Source organism: Talpa occidentalis, unplaced genomic scaffold, assembly GCF_014898055.3.
Source record: "Talpa occidentalis isolate TD23 unplaced genomic scaffold, MPIMG_talOcc4v2.1 talOcc4.7, whole genome shotgun sequence".
Taxonomy (NCBI): Eukaryota; Metazoa; Chordata; class Mammalia; order Eulipotyphla; family Talpidae; genus Talpa; species Talpa occidentalis.
In genome coordinates, this window is record NW_023605083.1 from 75780743 (window position 1) to 75797307 (window position 16565).

Below are 16565 nucleotides of genomic sequence, written 5' to 3' on the forward strand. Positions count from 1 at the left end.
CTATACTTTTGGATTAATATAGAGAATGAGAAATATGTATTAATCCAAGTATTGTTTTTCAATATTTAATCTAAAATTGTACTCAATTTCAATTACATTTTAAAAGTTAGTTTTAGCATCTTAAAATGTCATTGTAATTAAGCCCAAATTTGATGTATTTATTTAGAACAATATTAATATACTAATTTGCATTTAAGTTTGAAACAACCCATTTTGTTTCTATAATACTAACTTAGATTTGGGTAGCATGCATATCATCTGGCAATTCCACTACTAGGGATCTACCCAAAGTAGATTCAAAAGAGCACCTGTACCCCTATGTTTATTGCAGCACTATTTACAATAGGTAAAACCTGGAAACAACCCAAATGTCCAAAAATAGATGACTGGATCAAGAAGATGTGACATATATATACAATGGAATATTATTCAGCAATCAAAAACGATAAACTCATGCCATTCACAGCAACGTGGATAGAGCCAGAAGGAATTATGCTCAGCGAAATAAGCCAGAAGGAAAAAGAAAAGTAATAGATGGTTTCACTTATAACAGGAATATAGGGGAACCAAATAAGACATCAGTGTAAAAAATAATAATAATAACAGTACAAAACACAACAAAGCAAAAACAGACAATTCTAAATCAGTGACATACTTCAGGGGAGGAGGAAGGGGAAGGATCAGAGGGAGGGAGGGAGGAGCACAGGAGACTGAGGTGATGGTGCATGGGTGCCTTGGGTAAGGAAATTCTATGGGGACTCAATCTGAGGGGGGTGGGGGGGAAGCAAATATTGTTTAAAAAAATTTAAAAAATGATAAATAAAAATGTTAAAAAAAGAAAATTAAAATAATTTAATTTCAGATGGCTAAAAAATTGGGGTTGTATGTTTTAAGGTGGATACTGTTAGTGTTTCATGCTGATTGTTTTCACACGAAGTTAGTCATATATAATACAGACTTTTATAAATGTTTCGTGTTCTTTTTATTACTAAATGAAAATCTTATGTTAAATAGAAGTCTGCTAAGAAATACTTCACACATAATCATATATGCATCATTAACATGCAATTTTTGATGTGTAAACAATAGTGTAACAGTCCTAATTTATTTAAAGAGTAGAGTAAAGGTATTCTATTCAGCCCTTGTATGTAGTTCAACAAATGGTATAATCACACCACTCCCTTCATCATTCCGTTACTTTATCATTCATTTGGTATTTGCTGTGCTGGCTGACTTGAAATTTTGAATATGTGAAAAGAACCTGTTGGATGAGTGGTCCATTTGCCCATATGCAAATATTCAAGATGTGCAGGAATCATTTTGGGGGAGACTCAATCTATAAAGTCTAGAAAGGAGGTAGGCAAGCAATATTCATTTAACTCGAGAGTGGTCTACTTTCCAGTATGTTTGTACAAAAATGGGTTTGCTTATCGCTTTCCCATAATGTGTTCTACAAACCACTGGTAATTTTACACGGCACAGAAAAAAACTTTAAAATTTCACAGTATTTTTACATTTGTCATCTGTTTCTATCACGTGTTGGGGGTTTGGTACACACAGAAGTTATTTATGATTTACTGTTTTCTACTGCATCACCCAAGAAAACGCGCTAAGGTGTCTAGGGCTCCATGTGAGCGCACAGGTATCCGCGGTCGGCGTGAGTGTGAGTGTGAAGGTGTGAGTGTGCGTGCACGCGCGCGTTCGGGGGTGGGGCGGGGATGTCTGGCCTTCTCAAGTTTCCGGGCAAGGGGCACCGCCACGAAGGAACTAAGGGGCTTCTGCCAGGCCGCCACCCTTCCCGGCATCCGAGACCGTGTCAGGTCCAAACCCATGAAGAGGTTGCCGCCAGTCTCAGGAGCCGCCAGATCCGCACCCGGCGGGTAAAAAAACATCAAACCTCGGGTCGCTGCAAGTATCGCGGACTTTGCGTCACTGGCTTCCCGGGGGAAAGGCTGCGGGAACATCGCTCCTCCCCTGTGAGCAGAGATTCTGTTGTCGCGAGATCTCAATGACAGCTCTCGCGCGCGTTCTCGCGGGATTTCGGAGTCCGGGATGGAGGTAGCGACGGGAGTTGGAGGGAGGTGCGCGCCGTGAGTGAGGCTAAGGGGTCGTCTCGCGCCCCTGGAGGACTCGGCGGGCGCCGCCTTGCCAGCCTCCACGACACCCCTCGGCTCTGACGCTGCTGCGGCTCCCCCCTCAAAACCCACTTTTGCTCCTTGTCGACCCGTGGCATCGAGCTCTTGGGGGGCGATGTACGGAGGGCGGCCGGAAGTGGTGTTGGCCGCGGTCGGCCCGCGCGCCCCCTTCTCGCTGCCCTCCGCCGCGCCTTCCGTGTTAAAAGCGACCCGGCTGCCAGACCCCACCCCCTGGCCAGATGGAGCCCTCCGCCCCGAAGCCTCGCGCGGAAACCGCCGGGAAAGGTATAAACTCTGAGCTCACCTCTCTGCCCAGACACCTGTCTTTAGGGCGCTCAGTTGGACCCGTTCCTGCCAGTTTCCTTCGGGTTGGGGTTTTATCCAGTGGTTCCTGTAGGTCACAGCTGGAGAGTGTGAACCCCTCCAGGGCTGGGGCCAATTCTTTGCGAGTCAGTGTTGATTTGATAATCTGGACTCTGGAGTCATACTGCCCTTGGAGCTAGTGCTGCTACTTTGGGCAGTTTTTTTTATCTTTAAAATTGAGATCATTGTTGAGTTCTTGTGATTATTAAATGAGTGTATGCAAAGCACTATGTGATCCACCCACCAACCCACGGAATGAACTCAGCAAATGTTTGATTTTTTATTTTTTATCCTTGTATGCCCCAGTTCTTAGTGAGTGGTAGATGGTTTTTGCTAAGTAGACGAATGAAGGCCGAGATAGACACTTTGTTCAGTTTACTTTTACACAAGAGGTGATGTATTGAATTGGAACCTTATTCCACCTTAATGGGTTTCCAAGAGAGACTTTCAGGAGGGTGTGATTATCTGCCGCAAGTCATCTGGGATGCTTTCTTGCTCCCAAATCAGTATTTTTCATTAGTAGTGACATAACAAAAGCCACTGGATTTTTCAGCTCCCAGCAATATGCTGTTTATCTACATGCTCTCCTTTGAGAACGCTATGGATCTCATGAGATGGATAAGAAATTCACTCACATCTAAATTTTATAGAAATTTATGTGACAAGCCCACTTTCTAGAGGCTAGGAATTGATGGCATTATAACTCAGGGACCACAAATATAAATACCTATGGAGGCCTGACAAGTAAATAAAGATGGAACTACAAAGTGGAGTTTGTGGTAACTGGATGTTCATACCTCAATTAAGAGGGTGAGGGGCCACTCAGGGTCAGGGGATTGTTCATGTGAGACTCAGGATGGGTGTGGTAGCTGGAAGGTCAGATACTGGTTCACATTCAGTTCTCACTTTATAGCTATGAGACCATGGGCAAGTTGATTAATCTTTCTGTTTCACCATATGTAAAATGGAGCTAATCATATTACTCACATGAAGCAATGAAAGGGTCGTAATGAAAATAATGAAGCTTAACTGAGCAATTACATTTAAAGCACATACTTGGCACACATAAGCCTTCAAATATTAGTTGTATGTAAGTATTTGTTAATTCTACAAGTATTTGAGTTTTAAACATTATTTCTAGGTGCGATAGATAAAAAGTTGTCTCTAGTTAATTTACAGTGAGATAAATAATAACAGATACTTCATATTGTTCTCTGAGAATGGAACCAAGCAGAGAGTGACCGGGAATGCTATTTTATTTATTTATTTATGTTTGTTTGTTTGTTTATTCTTTTATTAAAAATTATTTTTTACATCATTGTTCATTTTTAAACAATATTTGCTCCCTCCGACCCCCAGGTGTAGTCCCCATAGAATTCCCTTCACCAGTGCACCCATGCACCATCACCTCAGTCCCCTGTTCTCCTTCCTCACTCCCCCCATCCCTCTCCCTCCTCCTCCCCTGCAGCATGTCTCTGGTTTATAATTGTCTGTATTATTTTGTTGTGTTTTGTATTGTTACTATTTTTTTTACACTGATGTCTTATTTGGTTCCCCTGTATTACTGCTATAAGTGAAACCATCCAATATTTTTCTTTTTTCCTTCTGGCTTATTTCACTGAGCATAATTCCTTTTAGTTCCATCCATGTTGCTGCGAATGGCATGAGTTTATCTTTTTTGATTGCCAAATAATATTCCATTGTGTATATGTACCACATCTTCTTGATCCAGTCATCTATTTTTGGACATTTGGGTTAAACCTATTATAAATAGTGCTGCAGTAAACAAAGGGGTACAGGTGTCCTTTTGAATCACTGTTTTTGTGTCCTTTGGGTAGATCCCTAGGAGTGGAATTGCCGGGTCATATGGTAGCTTCATTTTTAGTGGGCTAAGGAACCTCCAGACTGCTTTCCAAAGTGGTTGGACTGGTGTGCACTCCCACCAGCAATGTAGGAGAGTTCCTTTTTCACCACATCCTTGCCAACATTTGTTGTTGCTTGTTTTTTTGGTATGTGTTCATTCTTACTGGTGTAAGGTGGTATCTCAGTGTGGTTTTGATTTGCATTTCCCTGATGATAAGGGATGTTGAAAGTTTTTTCATATTCCTGTCGGCCATTTGCATTTCCTTTTTGGAGAAATGTCTTTGCACAGAAACCAACTCAAAATGGATAAAAGGACTGAACATAAGACCTGAAACCATAAAATATATAGAAGAAAATACAGGTAAAACACTATAAGACATACATCTCAGTAACGTCTTTAAAGACTCATCACCCAAAGCAAAGAAAGTCAAGGAAAAGGTAAACACCTGGGATTACATCAAACTGAAAAGCTTCTGTACAGCAAAAGAGACTTTAACCAAAACAAAGAGATACCCCATTGACTGGGAAAAAATTTTTTCCATTCCAAACAACTGATAAGGGAATGATCACAAAAATATACAAAGAACTCACATGACTCAACAAAAACAAAGTAAACAATCCAGTCAAGAAATGGGCAGAAGAACCTAAAAGATGTTTCTCCAAAGAGGAAAAGCTGTTTTAGATTGGATGGTCAGAAAAGACACCTTCGAGGAGATGCATTTGAGCAGAGACCTGAAGTGAAAGAATCAGTCATTTTGGTAGGAAAGAATGTCAGTGGAAGGAACACTGAGGTAGGAGCATGCTTGCCAGGGCTGAGGAATGCATGTAAGCCAGTTTGGAATGAAAGGGGAAGAAAGGCTAAGAAAGAAAGAGGAACCACATCCAGAATATTGCTCCCAGTCCCCTCCCCCATTCAATCCAATAGGAAATCCCCCCTATTTTAACTTTATGTTCTGCAGTTTGCATACAGAGATGTTCCACTCTGAGTTTAAAGATAATTTATTTGCTTTTAAAAGTTATCCAAACTTAGAAACCAAATATATTTACATAAATTGTTTTGTGAAGCCCTTAAGGTCTTTGCATATGCTGTATACTCTAACATACTTTCTTGGCTCGCCTTCTCTTTTTAATCCTTTGCACTCCGAACCATTCTGGACATTGGCTACCAATGTCCCCTGAGAGGGGACTGCAGAGTGCAAAGGGTTGTTTCCTCAATCCTTCTTTTTCATAGCACTCTGTGTTCTCTTCTTAAATTTTTGTATACTTTGTATCTTATCTCCCTCAGTAGATATCAAGGATCTTCCAGATAGAAGATGTGTTTTCATTAATAAATTCAGCACATGTTTATTGAGTGCCTTGTGTGCTGGTCCTGGGGATAACATTTTGAATACGGACGTTTTCTTGGAAATACTCATTAATGGGAGGGACAGATAAACTGAGTTAATATGGCAAACATTTTGATGAGTGCCATGCAATACTTATTTGAGATAGGGAATACTCTAAATAAGGTGGTCAGTGATGTCATCTCTGCAGACATGACACAAACAGCTGGGAGAAGACCTTCTTAGTGTGTTTGAATCAAGGGAATAAAATTGACATTAAGTTGGAGAAGTTAAATAGAGGCAAATCATATACAGGAGCTTTTAGACCATAGTAAGTAAGGACTTTGGAATTTATTCCTTGTGTAGAGGATACTAATAAGATTTACTAATAATTTGTTTTTTTAAATAGTCAATATTATTACCAAGTGGAATGGGGATTATAGGGGTAAAATGGTGGCTACAGAGAGAATGGAGAATGCTGAAGGTGGGTTACTGCAGGGAAGAACTGTGGACCAAATATGACACTTGTTCTTGTGATATAGTTTTGGAATACACCCTTATCTATTTGTTTATATATTTTCTGTGACTGTATTTGTGTTACAAGGTAATAGACAGTATAGTTTGCAAAATTTAAAATAATAGCCAAAATACGATTCTCCACAGAAAGAGTTTGCCAACAGTTGTTCTAGAGAGATGGTATGGAAGAAAGTTACACATTTTTGAAGTAGAAACAGCTGGACAATTTGGATTAGATGAAGAGACTAATATGAACAGGAATTAATGACTGACTAAAGGTTTTCTATCTTGAAAAGTTGGTGGGGTCCATGTGGTGATATTTGGAAAGACTAGTTCTTTTTTTTTTTTTTTTTAAGATTTATTTATTTATTTATACAAGCACTGGGTACAGTCAGAAGCGCTGGAGGGTGAGAGAATTCACCAGAGCCAAAGTGGGGAACAGAACAGGAAGACTGATGAAATACACTGCTGATGGGAGTAGTGGGCGTGGCAGGAGAGGTCTGCCGCGGCATGTGGCAGACTGCAGAGGCTGGGGATCAAACCGGTGCTGCAGAGGCTGCCGGCAGCTTCGCAGCCCAGCGTTCAACTGCTGCACCACCAGGGGAGGTCCGGAAAGACTAGTTCTGAACAAGGTTTAATTGCTATATTTTGACATTCATTTTCTTCATTTTTTTACCCATTGTGTGGTACAGTGTCTTGTGAGTGGTATTTAGTCATGCATGTTGAATAATAAATCACTGAATTAAGTCTTAGAAAATTAGAAGGTATTTGCTTAGTAGGCAGATAAATCATGTGAAATTAAAAAAATCATTAAGAATTGCTATAGGAGTTAATTTAGGTTTTAAGGTTCAAATTATAATGTTATGAAATTAGGATCCATTGACCTATCTGTTAACCCTGCAAGGCAAATCAAGGTTTTAGTTTCATGGTGAAACTCTTTTAGTGTAGCACTTATCAAATAGTGTGGGTCCAAGGACTAGAGTGAAAGATCTTTCTCTGTGTGCTTCTAATTGTTATGTAAAACAATTCATCAGAGTTGGTGAGAATAATGATTTTATTTTTGAGGAACAACTAGTGAGAAATAGCATAGTGAGCTGTTTTTGGAGAGTTTAGACATTCTAGCTATATAATCATGAATGTTTTAAAAACCTAACTCAAAATCATCAGGAAAATCCTAGGAAACTACCAGTGGTCATTTGATCTTAATGAGAAATAGATGAGAAAAATAATTCCTACTATTCTTACAGTTGTACCCTTATAAGACATTTGTTTGATTCTGGGATTCTTGCCATGAGAAATTTGTTTGATTTTTGCCAAAAGAAATTTGTTTTATTTTTCCTCTATTTGATAACTTTTAATTGTATCAATAGTATACTATGTAGAGAGAATCCTCCACACCCATTCATAGTGTTATATTTTATGACTGGAAAATAAAATAACTGTACACAGTTAAGTGCAGAATAGATTTGTTTGTGTGTCAGACTCTTCAAAGAATAGTAGATGGGCCTCCCCTGGTGGCACAGCGGTTGAACGCTAGGCTGCGAGGCTGCCTGCAGCCTCTGCAGTGCTGGTTCGTTCCCCTGCCGCTGGCGAGGGTCCCACAAAAAAAAAAAAAAGAATAGTAGAATCTTATCAGAAAAATATCTTAGAATTCATCTCCTTTCTAAAAACAACTCTTCAAAACCTAGAAGGGAAAACGGTGTTAAAAGGCTGGCTGTTCAGGACACCAGCTGAATTGGAGGGCCCCTTGGTTAGCAAATTGGTTAGAAAATTGAAGCAATAATTTTGACGCAACAACATTGAGAGTGAGAAGAAAGAACTGTATCTATAGAAGGAAGGTGCAACAGGGCTTCCCCTGGTGGCGTAGCGGTTGAACGCTGGGCCCGCAGCCTCTGCAGCGCCAGTTGGATCCCTGACCGCGGGGCGAGGGTTCCACATGGCGCGCAGACCTTTCCTGCCACGCCCGCTGCTCCCCTCAGCAATGTATTTCGTTGGTCTGCCTGTTCTGTTCCCAGCTCTGGCTCTGGTGAATTCTGTCACCTTCCCGCACTTCAGACTGTACCCAGTGCTTGTATAAATAAATAAATAAATCTTAAAAAAAAAAAAAAAAAGAAGGAAGGTGTAACAACTTTGAAAAAGCATTCAGATGACTCTCAAAAGCATTGCTCTCCAGAGGATCTTAGCATTCAGTACACTATGGGGATCATGGGTCATGTATCTGTGGTCATGAGTCATCACAGATGTTTAAATCAGTGGCCTTCAACCCTGACTGTGATCATAGTCACTCTTTGAATTCAACAATAACAACCAAAAAAAATCCAGATGCCTATTCCCTATAATCATTGGAAAAAAATCAACAGAGCTAGTTTTCAGGCATACATAGGAAGATTATGATGTACAACCCCATGGGGAGAACCACTGAAAATAAATGATTCTCCTTCTGTTCTACTTATAATAGGAGAACATCTGATGGTATATTTTAGGGACATATCTATATGTCCCTATATAAGTATAATTTCTTTCAGTTATAGGTATAATTTCTTTTGGTTATTTGGAAAGCATATGTAATGTTCTATCTGGTATATTGTATATGGAAAGAATAGGTACTATTTTTTTCCTCAGAGTAGTAGATAAATGAGGTGTTAGTCTATAAGGATATAAGCTATCTTTGGAAACTTAATTTTTTTCTTTAATGTTACAGATATATGGCATCCAGGAGAAAGATGTCTTGCCCCTTCTCCAGATAATGAAAAACTTTGTGAAGCAAGCATAAAATCTGTTGTAGTAAATGAAAATGGGAAGTCATTTGCAGTCGTTTTATATTCAGATTTTCAAGAAAGGAAAGTACCTCTTAAAAGACTTCAAGAAATAAAATCTGTTAAAGATTGTTCCAGGAATTTTATATTTGATGATGAAGATTTGGAAAAACCTTATTTCCCAGACCGAAAATTTCCATCATCTGCTAATGCTTTTCAATTATCTGAAGATGGAGACTCTATTCCTTATACTATTAATAGATATCTGCGAGACTACCAAAGGGAAGGAGCCCAGTTTCTCTATGGACACTTCATCCGAGGAAGGGGATGTATTCTTGGTGATGACATGGGACTGGGAAAAACAGTACAGGTATTTATTTTAATTACTTTAAAATTAAAAATTAAGTCACGTTATTATGTGCATTAGTGGCTACCATATTGGAAATCTCTGTATTCCCGACCCTTAGGAGATATGATGTGTATATATGTATGTCTCACCTTCTAGCCATTGAAGTCCTCAAAATAAAGCAAAGTGTTTTAGTTATTACTTCAGCCTCAGTACTTATTTAATACCTACGAACTGTTGTTCAAAGTAATGTTTTGGTATAACTTGGCTTGATTTTACCTTTTAAAAACTATATCTTAGTACCTTATGCTAAGATACTATATTTAAAGTAATTTAACTGTTTAGTAATACCGTTTGGAAGGAAAGTATTCTGACATTTGTTAAGTACACAGTACAGTTACATTGATTTTCAACAGTATTTTTGTGTACATAGTTTGGACTTTGTCATTTAAAAAATTTTCTAATCTGGGATCCCTGGGCCACTAGGAGTTTTACTGATGGACTTCAGAGAGGCCTTTTATTTTCCTTAAAAGTGTGCTGGAATTTGTTCATGTACATATTTTCCTGCAGACAGGATCTTATATTAGTTATCTATTGCTATATAACAAATTACTCAAATTTAGCAGCAGCTTAGAAACAATATACATTTATCATATTATAATTTTAGCAGGTCTAGAATCCAGGTACAGTTTAGCTGGGTCCCCTGACTCTGCGTTTCACAAGGCTGCAGTCATCTCAAGGTTGCACTGGAGGACTGACTTCCTAACTATGCATTTGTTAGCATGATTCAGTTCCTTTTTGGTTGTTAGACCCAGGTCTCAGTTTCCTGTGAGCTATCGTTGAAAACTTCCCTCCGTTTCTTGCTACATGGAGCATCTCACAACACAACAGCATCTTCATCAGAGAGAACAAGAAGCCAAGAGAGAATACTAATAAGATAGAGGTCAATCGTGTCTATTATAACTTTTTTAAATCATAGAAGAAACATCCATTCACTTTTGCCATATTCACTTCATTAGAAGCAAATTGCTAGATTCAGCCCCTACTCAGAGAGAGGAGATTAAACAAGATTGTGAATATCAAGAGGTGGGGATTATTGTTAGCCCTGTCAGAAGCTGCCTGCCTACCACAGGCTCCTTAGCTTTCATCAGACTTTCAAAAAGGTTTATGGTCTAAAAGGATTAGAATTTTGAATCTAGACTTTATACTAAACAATGATTCCAGATTTTTAGGTGTTTGTCTAGTTTGTGTTTAAGTACTTCCATGTTTCCTTCCTTATAATTGAATTTAAATTATTTTATTCTTCATGACACCTCCATTGTTAGTGGAACTTCAAGTGAAAAACTAAGTTTAACATTTAAAAGTACTCAAATAATGAAACTATGTATATTACACTGGTGTACAAAGCTAGCTTAAAATAGTTTATTTCCTTTAGTCATACTCTCTTTTTAAGTCCAGGCAGTGTACGTTGTGCTAGGCTTGCACATTGAACAGGCTAAATAACTACTTGTGGAATAAGTGAATTTGCTTTCTCAGGAAAATAGGTTGCAGGAATAAAGAAAGGAACTTTTAGGAAACTACCCTCTGTGACCAAGATATGTAAATGAGTACGAGAGGATAATAAATAATAAAGCCTCCGTGACTATCTTTACATATACTTTTACTGTTTTTAGCCCATGTTGGAATGTTCTTTCCTTGACTAGCCAGTACCTGTTCATCTTTAAAATGAGAACAGGGCACTACAAAAAATCACCTGCAGTTTGGGAATCATCACCTTAAAATGCTGAATACAATTTAAATTCTTCTGTATGTTTTAGGCTCAAGTTTGAAGTTTAGCTTTCATCTCTGAAGCCCAAGTTGCAAAGAAATCCCCTTTGTTTTACATTTTACAGGGTTATGCTGAAAGTAATTTTGTTGTCTAGTTTTGTATTTACCAACGCAGTGAAATTATTGGAAAGCTTTCGGTTGTGTTATGTATTATGAATGTTCTGTGATAATTTTCTGCCCTAACTAATTTGTCTGATTTTTGGAGACTTTGTTCTGTAGGTACTGCTCTTGTAACTCATTAATTTATATGTAGATAGATGGTTTTGGAAGCTCATATAAGATAGAGCTTCTGTAGATAGGATGACTAAGCATGTTGAAGAAATGCAAACAATAGTTAATGAATTCACTAGAATTTCAGAATGAAGTAGAATTAGGTAAACATGGTCTGAAAATAAACAATTGTCCCTGATGTTTGAAATGTATATTCTCTCTTTTTATTTTTTCCCCCTGATTTCATCCCTTAAGTTTCCCTTTCTTACATTGTAAGTTGGCCATAAAATGAAATCAAGCTCTCTTTGTTTCTGCCCCTCATTTCAGATTCAAAAGTAGATAAATTTAATATTTTGTGTTCTTGAAGGATGAGAATTTTAAGATGTCCATTTGTTCTGTAATGGGAATTATTGTTTTGAGGAAGAGCCATTTTACTGATATTTAGGTAGTACAATTCACAATGGAAAAGGGAGAGACACAGACAGGAGAAGGGAGTATGCACACTTGCTTCAAGAAAATGACTTTGAAAGGGGACAGACATGACCTAATAAATAGCTGAAAAAGGATGGGATTTTGAAGAGTTTCTTTTTTGTTGCATTTCATTTGTGAATGGCATGAACTTGAGTATTTTTTTAAGTGATTTGAAAGGATCCGATTGAGAGGGAATGATTGAATAGATGTTTGTTATGACTACTCATATATCCCTCCCCCCACCTATATTCTGTTAGCGTTTCATTATGCATGACTTTATCACATATCTATTCATCCATCAAGTCATGCTTTGTTACATTTAAAAGTAGCAGACATAAGTTTATCTACCATTCTATGACTTTGGACAAAATTCTTCTCTTCTTTGTAAGCCAGATATGTCCTTTCAAGATAAAGAACGTTATCATCATCCCAAAAAGTGTCATCATATCCTTTCCTTGTCCTTCCACCACCTCCTAAGAGCAATCAGTATTCTCCTGTCTTTTATATCATAGATTAATTTCACCTTTTCGTGTAAACAGGATCAAATAGATTGTACCCGTTGTATAAGGCTTCTTTCACTTAGCATTTTGAGAGTCATTCATGTTATTTGTGCATAAGTACTCTGTTCCTTTTAATTGCTGAGTAGTATTGTACAGATGCTGATGGATACCTAGGGTGTGACCAGTTTTAGGTGTCTTTTCTAAACAATCTCTTGTGTATTCGTTTCTCTCGGGTAAATAGGAATGGAATTATTCAGACGTAGAGTTTATGTTTATTAAATTTTATATCAAATTGGGGCCTCCCTGGTGGTGCAAGGGGTTAAGACACAGCACTATGAACCTATCCACAGCCACTGCAGCACGAGTTCGATCCCCGGTCAGGGAGCTACCCAAATGGTGCAGCCGACCTCTTCTGACTTGCTTGCTGCTCCCCTCAGCAGTGTATTTCAGTCAGTCCACCTGTTCTGTCTCTGGTGAATCTTTTCACCCCCCACACCTTTTCTGGCCTGTACCCTAGTTCTTATATGCATAAATAAATAAATCTTTAAAAATTTTATATAAAATTGCCAAACCTTTGTGTACAAATTTGTACCGTTATGCATTTTTTTAAAAGATTTATTTTTTATTTATACAATAGCTGGTGTACAGGCCAGAGGTGCAGGAGGGTGAGAGCATTCACCAGAGACAGAATGGGGAGCAGAACAGGCAGACAGACCGTAAGCACTGCTGAGGGGAGCAGCTGGCAAGACAGGAGAGGTCTGCCATGCCATGTGGGAATCTCCTTGGCTTGCCAGGAATCGAACTTGTGCTGCAGAGGCTGTGGACAGCTTCACAACGCTGTGTACAACCTGCTGTGCCACCGGGGAGGCTCCATTATGCTTTCTTATCAACGATGTTTGAGAGTTATGGTTGCTCTTTATCTTCGCAAACTGGTTTTGTCATTCTTATTAATGTTAGCAGTTCTGTTGGGTTGTGTATGTACTATTTGTATACTGTTATATTTTATTAATGACTAATTGTTGCACAATAAATTACATAAATTTGCAGTGTACGTGATTTTACAGTTTATAAGTTTTACATATACAATTTGATAAGAAATGATCACTATATTACCACAATCAAGATAATGAACATATTTATCACCCAATCATCCATTTTTTTCCCAATCATCCATTTGTGCCAGTGATATATTAATTCATCACCTACTATTTTTCCTTTAAGTTTTTAGTTGTACCAAAAAACTAATTGAAAAAGAATCTGATGTAAGCTTCTAGATATTTATGAAAATTTCCTGATATTTTATAGAATTCTTACACCTAATTGAATAGGTAATTTGATAACTTTCTTCTGTATGTTTACATAATATTTAATTAAGATAGTCACAATAAACAATTTCAACTCGAGTATACAGGGTTGGCTATGTGACCTTTTGTAATTAAACAGCTCAACTGTTGGGAAGGGAGGTGATAAGGGCACCAGAGAGGGGAGGAGGCCTGCCTGTGATCTCAAGGAAGACTTCACACGGAATTTGGTATTTTTTACCCTTTGCTTTGAAAACCTACCAAAATCTAGAACTAATTTGAGTTCTAAATATCAACCAGAACATTAGGGTTCTTTATTCCTTTTTTGTTTCCCATTGGAAGTGTAACTCTAATATAGCGTTTGAAAGGTTTATCATAAAAGAACTCATTTATTGGATTAAAATTATTTTTTGACTTAATTTGGTTATTACCTTTCAAAGGCACAAAGACAACTATTAAATAAGTATAATGTGAGATTTACATATCCATTTCCCTCACTGCTATGTGAAGATAGTATTAGCATCTTTTTGAACAGCAGAGGGGAGACAGAATTCTGCAAACTTAAAGACATTCTTTGAATTCTTATTTCTATATTATTAGACATTATGTTATCAAAGATATCCCTGCTGAAGACTGTCATTTTTAAGACATGTATAATAAACCTTAAACCTCAGAGAAATGATGGGATTGCTAATAATTATAGTTTTCTTAGGATATTTCAGTACCATTTTTTGGATATATGATCATTAGTAGATTCAAAAACTATACTAAAGTTTAGAATTCTAAGACTTTATTTTCAGGGGTCATTTCTATAGTTGACTACTAAAATTTAAAAGTTCCTTAGCTTACTAGTCATATTTTTTTGCTGAGGAATATAGTAATAAAGGAAAAATAATACTGTCTTTATTTTCATTTATGGAGAAAATGCCATAATATCCAATATAATAAGCTAATTAACCTCCAGAACCACAAATCATTTAAAGCAGAAACAAAAATATCCTAGTGTTTTAAAGATAAATTGCCTTACTTGTCTTGGCATGTAGTTCACATTTTAGAAATAGAACTTTATAAAGATAAATGGGCTAAGTCCCCTTTCAAAACAGTTCTTTGTTGTTAGTGTTATGTGGGTTTTTTTTTTTTTTTTTTTTTTTGGTCAAGCAAGCTAAAAATCATACTTTTTGAAGTATGATTCAAAGTATTCTCTCAACACCTTTTTATCTCCCAGGGAGGTGAAAAATCAGGGATGTAGGCTTTTTGGGGGTCTAGTTAGAAATACATATTTTTTTCTATGCCTTCCATTGGTTTAAGGGTAGATTTGGTGGACTATTTCTCTGATTTACTCTGTATATCATGAGCTCACTCTATGTGAAGAAAGATGGCCTATAAAAATGTTTGCCTGAATTTAGAAAGGAATGCCTGTAAAAACAGAAAACTTTCCCAGAGTGGTATTTTATTTCAGAGATATAGTTTTGGCCTTTTAGTATGCTCGGGGTGGCTAATTTGAATGCTTATTGTTCTTTTCATCTCTAAACATCATTTTAGAACTATTCCACATTAAAGCATGTTCTGTTTTTGTTCTTGTTTTTTTTCTTTTTTAGATTGGTTTTGTAAAACTTTTGCTGTAAATATGTCTTTCACCTTCTGTGAATTGATTGCTTAAGAGATCTCTAGTACAGTGAGATAAAGGTGGCAAGATCGCTACTAAAAATACCAACTCCTTCTGCCTTTTCAGAATTGCAGCCAAATGAGTCTCCCATTTCCCAGTTCCCCTTCCATGTTGTGGGCTTATGACAGGTTTTATCCAACAGAAATGTGGATGGAAGTTGTGAGTGTCTTTTACAAACCCAGTCTATAGACTCTGTGCTATTCTTCATATTCTCTATTTGCCTTTTGGATGTGACATGTTACTGCTAGCATTGCCTTAATATATAAACAAGCTAAAAGTTTGTCAGTATTTTTAGCTAGTCTCTCCACTTAGTCTCAGCTGAAGTCAAGTTTATTTTTATTTCAACTCTTTTGAGGAGTGAGTAATATGTTAGGTGATAGTGTAGATTACTTAAGCAAGTTGCAAAGATTTTCTTTAATTAGTAGATTTAGTGAATCAAGTAGAGCTAATCTATATTAAAGTTTATAAAGGTAGTCATCTTCTATGAAACTTCTTCCAAAGTTGAAATAAGTTATTTCACACATCTCTATTTTGTGGAATTTGGCAAATAATTAGAAGCAAGATTTTAATTTTTTTTTGCTTTTTAGTAGCATTTGAGTACCAGTTGCCTATAACTAAAAAGAATATATATATCAATGTGTATATGTAAGTGTGTATATGTATTGTGTGTCTTTTTCTTTATATATATATACACAGTGTAATTACAAATGGTAAAATGCACAGATCTTAAGCCTGCAGTTCAATGAGTTTTGCCAAATATGTGTATTTTGTGTACCCAATGCTCTAATAAGATATAGATTGTTTTCCTTGCCCTAGAAAGTGTACTCATGTACCTTTCCAATCAATACCCCAGTTGCCTAAACTTTTCACTATTAACTTTCTGTGATTCTTTTATATTCCAAGAACTGGTTAGAACCCCAAATTCATGAATATTTACATCATCTGATGATTAAATAATACTGAACTTAGAGTACATGTTTTTATTTTTTATTTTTTTTAAAGGTTTATTTTTTTTTAATTTATACAATAGCTGGGGTACAGGCCAGATGTGTGGGAGGGTGAGAGGATTCACCAGAGACAGAGTGGGGAGCAGAACAGGCAGACAGACCGAAAGCACTGCTACAGGGGGCAGCGGGCAAGACAGGAGAGGTCTGCAGCGCCAGAATCTCCTTGGCTGGCCGGGAATCGAACCTGTGCTGCAGAGGCTGCAGAGGTTGCAGACAGCTTCACAGCACTATGCTCAACCTGCTGTGCCAACAGGGTGGCCCAAGTACATATTTTTAAAAATG

The 16565-nt window shown here is 37.4% G+C and overlaps 1 protein-coding gene across 1 annotated transcript in view; it reads left to right on the forward strand.

Annotated features, from left to right (window-relative positions):
- The first annotated feature begins 2048 nt into the window (after nt 1-2048).
- The window catches only part of ERCC6L2 (ERCC excision repair 6 like 2), a 135931-nt gene continuing 121414 nt past the window's right edge, over nt 2049-16565 (forward strand). The window contains exons 1-2 of the mRNA XM_037494857.2: nt 2049-2420; nt 8901-9325. Coding sequence (XP_037350754.1) covers nt 2375-2420; nt 8901-9325 — 471 coding nt within the window. The 5' untranslated portion in view covers nt 2049-2374. The remainder of the gene's footprint in view (nt 2421-8900; nt 9326-16565) is intronic.